This window comes from Neophocaena asiaeorientalis, unplaced genomic scaffold, assembly GCF_003031525.2.
Source record: "Neophocaena asiaeorientalis asiaeorientalis breed wild unplaced genomic scaffold, Neophocaena_asiaeorientalis_V1.1 scaffold469, whole genome shotgun sequence".
Lineage (NCBI taxonomy): Eukaryota > Metazoa > Chordata > Mammalia > Artiodactyla > Phocoenidae > Neophocaena > Neophocaena asiaeorientalis.
Genome location: NW_020172691.1, coordinates 2,515,114 through 2,520,919, shown reverse-complemented (window position 1 = coordinate 2,520,919; position 5,806 = coordinate 2,515,114). Strand labels below are relative to the sequence as shown.

Here is a 5,806-nt window from a genome sequence, read left to right as displayed (position 1 = left end):
CCCCCGCCACCAACCAGAGAGGCCCTGGAATCACCAAGACCTGCCTGTCCCTCACCCACTCAAGACTTCCCGAGGTTCCAGAAGTGACAGGCACAGGTGGACCTTCTCACCCACCCACCTTGCCTCACACTCCAGCCCCACCAGACCCACCTCCTCTGGGGGCTTTTTACCCCCAGTTAAACACAGAGTTACCCTAAACAACTCAGAGCGTGACTGCTGATGGGGACAGGTTTCCTTTGGGGGTGATGGAATGTTCTGGAATTAGATGGGGGGAGGTGGCACAGCTGTGTGGAGACACTGAAAGCCACTGAGTTGTGGGTGAATTATGTGGCGTGTGCATCTTAGTGTTTAAGATGAGAAAAATCTGGCAAATGGGGGCTGGGAGCCCACAGGGCCGGACGCACCTGGCTCAGGGTTCCCGCCTGACGACACCACGCAGGTGCAGCTCGCTCTCGGCGGCCACGATGGGCTGCCCGTTCTGCAGGTGGTAGTCGATCAGGTGGCTGATGCTCTCGAAGAGCACGTCCTTCGTCCGCACCTGTGGGGCCAGAGGCCTCAGCATCACCACCACCAGGAGCTTGTCGGAGAGGCACACTCTCGGGCCAGCCCCAGACCTGCTGACGGGGAGCTGCGTCTTCACGAGCCCTCCGACAGCTCGCGCTCAAGGCTGAGAACCACTGGGTCAGACACTTCAACCACAGAATCAGCCTCAGAATTCCAGAACTACGTGTGGACACAGGCTCCAAAAGCACCAGCACTCTGGGGCCACGCTTCCTGTAGCGGGTTGAATGGTGCCCCCCCCCCCAGCCAAATGTATGTCTACATCTTAACCCCTGAAACCTGTGAACAGGCTCTTGTTTGGAAAAGGTCTCTTTGCAGATGTGATTAACATGAGTTCACCTTGATGGATAAGGAAGGTGTGGTCCACAGGTACAACGGAATGCTACCCGGCCATAAAACAGAACGAAATAACGCCATTTGCGGCAACGTGAATGGACCTAGAGATTACCACACTAAGTGGAGTAACTCAGAAAGAGAAAGACAGATATCGTATGATAGCACTTCTGTGTGGAATCTAAAATATGATGCAAATGAACTTATTTACAAAACAAAAACAGACTCATAGACATAGAGAACAGGTTTGTGGTTGCCAAGGGGGAGCGGGGTGGGGGAAGGATGGATTGGGAGTTTGGGATTAGCAGATGCAAGCTATTATACATAGAATGGATAACAAGATCCCGCTGTATAGCACAGGGAACTATATTCAATATTCTGGGAAAACCATAATGGAAAAGAATATAGGAAAGAATGTATATACATATGTATAACTGAGTCACTTTGCTGTATAGCAGAAATTAATACAGCATTGTAAATCAACTATACCTCAAATAAAAAATTAATTTTAAAAAAGAGTAAAAAAGGATGAGTTCATCTTGGATTACTCAGGTGGCCACAAATCCAGCTACCGGCGTCCTTATAAGAAGAGAAAAAGCTTGGACACAGAGACACAGGGAGGGGCCACGAGAAGACAGAGGCGGTGACTGGGGTGATGTGTCCACAAGCCTGAGAACAAGAATTTCCGGCAACCATGAGATGCTGAGGGGGAGGCCTGAACCCAATCCTCCCTCAGAGCCTCAGAAGGAACCAGCCCGGCCAACGCCTTGGTGTCAGACGTCTGGCCTCCAGAGCTGGGAGAGAATAAATCTCTGTGGTTTTAAGCTGCCCGGTTGGTGATCATTTGGGAGGGCAGTACTAGGAAATGAATACACGCCAGGAGTCTTGTAGACATGGATCTGAAAATCAGAACCACCGAATCTAAAAGCCACCTGCATCTTAGAATGAGAAAATCTTAGCATCCTACGTATAGACCTGGACGCAACACACACCCCCGCTGGCCGCCAGCTGCCAGACATTCATGGGCGATGCCAGACTCGCTGGGCACAAATCACCAGGGGAGCGGGCTGGCAACGCACATGCCTGGGCCCGCGGCAAACCACCCATTTCCCAGGCACTGGGGACAGGACCTGGGAACCTGCGTGTTAACCAAGTATGTAAGGAGGTTCTGAAGCTTCTAGAGCGTCTCTCATCCTGGAGATCTGTTTACCGGAGAGGGAATTAGGCCTGGGGGAGGGCTGACAGCACGCCAGGCTGAGGTCACAGCTGTGAACACTGCGATCAGACACGAGTGAGGAGGTGGCTCAGGGAACTGACAGAACAGGGGCCTGGAGCCGTGGCCCCACCTGGGCCAGGCCACACAGTCGCCACCCCCGTGTGCCCCGTATAGGGCACGGAGCACACGCAGCCCCCCAGGGCGGCGCCGAGGATTCAGCTGGAGGTGGTGAAAGCACTTGCTAAACTCTGAGAAGGCCCTTAACACCCCACGCTCCTTCTCACCAGGGAAACACAGTACAAAGCCCAAGGCCCTTGGACAATGGAAAACCCTTCAAAACCCTAGCACTCCTTGTAGATTGGAAAATGCCTTGTAAACCCCAAGATGCTTTAGGAGCTATAGAATATGCCAAACCTCACTGACTCAAGGCGGCTGCAAGATGCATCACAATTTATGTACCACAAGGAGGGGAGAAAACCTCCAAGTTCAGTAATGATAAAAGTGATGCAGTTGGGCTTCCCTGGTGGCGCAGTGGTTGAGAGTCCGCCTGCCGATGCAGGGGACACGGGTTCGTGCCCCGGTCCGGGAAGATCCCACGTGCCGCGGAGCGGCTGGGCCCGTGAGCCACGGCCGCTGAGCCTGCGCGTCCGGAGCCTGTGCTCCGCAACGGGAGAGGCCACAACAGTGGGAGGCCCGCGTACCGCAAAAAAAAAAAAAAAGTGATGCAGTCGATGGTTTAAAAAAAAATCAAGACTTTAGAGATGTCAAAATGAGAGGAAAGTGTGTACCAGAGGGTTGGAGCAATTCCGTAACTTGCAGGCAGGCCCTGAAACTCCTTGTAAATGGAGACGTGCTTTGTGAACCCTCAGATACGTTGGAAATTGAAACGACCAAATTCATCGCTCAAAGAGATCACTGTTTGCAAGATGCGTTAGCAATGATAGAATGTGGGGGAAAAAAGTGCATCTTGCAAATGATGGAATATGGTACTTTGTAAGTCCTAAAAGGCCTTGAGATTGGAAAAGGTTTTGTAACCCCTCTGAATGCTTTATAGACTGGGAAGTCCTTTGTAAAACCTAAAAGTCTTCTAAAACTGCAAAATACTTTGTAATTCTAAAATACCTGGTAAAGGGAAACAGAGTAAAGGGCTCTGTAATCTGAAACATACTTCATTAAACCTAAAGGGCGCTTAAAAGGCGGGCGCCCTGGGCCTTGGGCTGAGGGGAGAGGCCAGGTCCCTTCCCTGCCCAGCCCGGCTCTTACCAGGCCTTCTGGGTCCACGAGCAGCAGGTGCTTGGGCTGCCCTGCGTGCATGCCGGTGAGGACATACTGCCCCGGGTTGGTGACGCTGTCCCGCACAAGGAAGTCCCCGTCCACTCGAAGCAGTTTCTCCGCCGCCCGACGGCTCATCTGGCCGTGGTACCAGGGCTCCTGCCGCAGCTGCTCTTCCGTGGGGGCGATGGGGGCCCGGCGGGTCGGCGGGCTGGGCCACTGGTCCTCCACGGGAAGGGGGGCTGCCGCCGGACCCGCGGCCACGGAGCACTCGTGCAGCCTCAGGGCATCCTCGAAGGGTCCTGTGGGCGAAGACCGTGCGGGAGGCGGGGGGCAGCTGCCTCCAGCGGGGAGGGAGGGGCCTGGGCTGGGGGGACCTGCTCCTTCACCTTTTATTGGTTCTATTAGCAACGCAATATATTCTCTTGGATTTTCTAAGCATGTGCAAAGAACGAGCATGTCTTTCTTTCCAAGGTGCACACCTACTTCTTTTTCTTGTCTTGTTACACTGGCTTCCTTCCCAATGTTTATGCCTCTTGTTTCAGCCGCTCGTCTGACCGCACTGGCCAGGGCCTCCACTACATGCTCCACCTCGGTGGTAGGCAGGAGGCATCCCTTTCTTTTCCAAACTCTTAATGGAAAAGCTCCGGATGGTCTTCCTAAGTTTCCTAAGGCTCCCAGCAGGCACCATTGTGACACCGTGCAAGCCAGTCACCCTCTCTGAGATGTGGCCGCATAGCTCAAACACCCTGGAGTGCAGTCGCAGCCCCGACCCCTGCCCTGGCGCGTCTGTGCTCTGCCTCCACCCTCCTTCCACTTCTGGTCCCTCCGGATCACTCCTCCCTGACTCCTCCAGTGACCTAGGGGAAGCTGACCCAGCCTCCCGCTCCCAGGACACGTGACCAGTCCTGGCCAATCAGCATATTCATCTCGCACCCCTGGCCTAGTGATTGGCTGGGGGATGAGCACATGACCCAAGGAGGGCAAATCAGAGGCAACCCCAGGATTTCTAATGGGCGCCTGGCAACAAGCATCACTTTCTCCACTGGGGTTGCTGGACCATCCGGCTGGTCACCCAAGGGGACAGCCTGCCTCAGAAGGAGTTCACACCCGGAGCACCTCCTTTCCCATCTGAAATTGCTGTGGGGGCCAGCAGGGCCACAGCAGGTGCAGGTGTCATGTCACCGCTGTAATGACAAGAAATCGAGTTGTCGGTGGAGGGAAGGAGGCTTTGCAAACTGTGAAGGAAGACATTTCCAGGGCTTCTCTGGTGGCGCGGTGATTAAGAATCCGCCTACCAATGCAGGGAACACGGGTTTGGGCCCTGGTCCGGCAAGATCCCACGCGCCGCGGAGCAACTAAGCTCGCGCGCCACAACTACTGAGCCTGCGCTCTAGAGCCCGCAAGCCACAACTACTGAAGCCCGCGCGCCTAGAGCCCGTGCTGCGCAACAAGAGAAGCCACCACAATGAGAAGCCCGCGCACCCAACGAAGAGTAGCCCCCGCTCACGGCAACTAGAGAAAGCCCGCGTGCAGCAACAAAGACACAACTCAGCCAAAAATAAACAAACAAATAAATAAATAATACTGATGTTGTAGGAAAGGAGGGTATTTTGGACCCAAACCTCCTCCATCAGGCTGAGCCCTCCCTCAGGCTGGGGCATCCCAGAGGGAAGAAGGAATGGCCTCCACCATCAGCCAGTCACTTTATCAAGGTGTGGATTAGGCCTACCTCCTCCGACTGGGGGTTCCCCATTAGGCTGGGATTTCCATTTTAAGGGGCTTGGGCTTCCTGCCTCAGACCATGGAGTCACATGAAGAGGGAGTTTAAACTCCCTCACCAGACTGGGGAGACCCAGAGATGGGGAGCTAGGCCTCCTGCAGACTGAGGCGTCCCACAGAGAAGAGATGCCTGAACGCCCCCCATCCCTCTCTTCCCCCTCAAGAGACTGGAGGGTCCCACCGAGGAGGAAGTACCATAGGAAGCACACTTCTCCACCCCAACCCTATAACCTGGGGAGAAGTCCCAAGGGGAGGACGCAGGGCATCTCCCATCAGGCCACGGGCTGCTCGGGCCCGGCCTCCTCCAGCAGGCTGGCTCGCCCCCACTTACTCATGTCGAACAGGTCCTTCTTGGGGCTGTCCTCAGGCTGCAGGGTCTCCGGGCCGTCCAGACCTTGCGTGTTGACGTACAAGTGGTCCTCGTAGTCTCGCGGGCCCCGCGGGTCTGCCTGCACGTAGCCATCCCCGGGCGGGGCTGGGGTTGGGGAGCCGGAGTGGGGTGGGGTCAGCCGGGGGACCCCAAGGACAAGGGCCCTGGAGGGCAGCCCCGCCCACACCTGTCTCCCTCCAGGAGGGAAGCCCCGCCCTTTCGCACAGCAGGGTTAGGAGTGAAAAACCGCATAAAAGCGCGGGGGCTGTGCA

The 5,806-nt window shown here is 55.5% G+C and overlaps 1 protein-coding gene across 1 annotated transcript in view; it reads right to left on the bottom strand.

The window, feature by feature from the left end:
* SHC2 (SHC adaptor protein 2) overlaps nt 1–5,806 on the bottom strand; it is a 29,331-nt gene that overhangs the window by 1,528 nt on the left and 21,997 nt on the right. Inside the window, exons 10-12 of the mRNA XM_024740055.1 lie at nt 5,496–5,639; nt 3,374–3,684; nt 405–538 (exon numbers count right to left, since the gene is read on the bottom strand). Coding sequence (XP_024595823.1) covers nt 410–538; nt 3,374–3,684; nt 5,496–5,639 — 584 coding nt within the window. The 3' untranslated portion in view covers nt 405–409. The remainder of the gene's footprint in view (nt 1–404; nt 539–3,373; nt 3,685–5,495; nt 5,640–5,806) is intronic.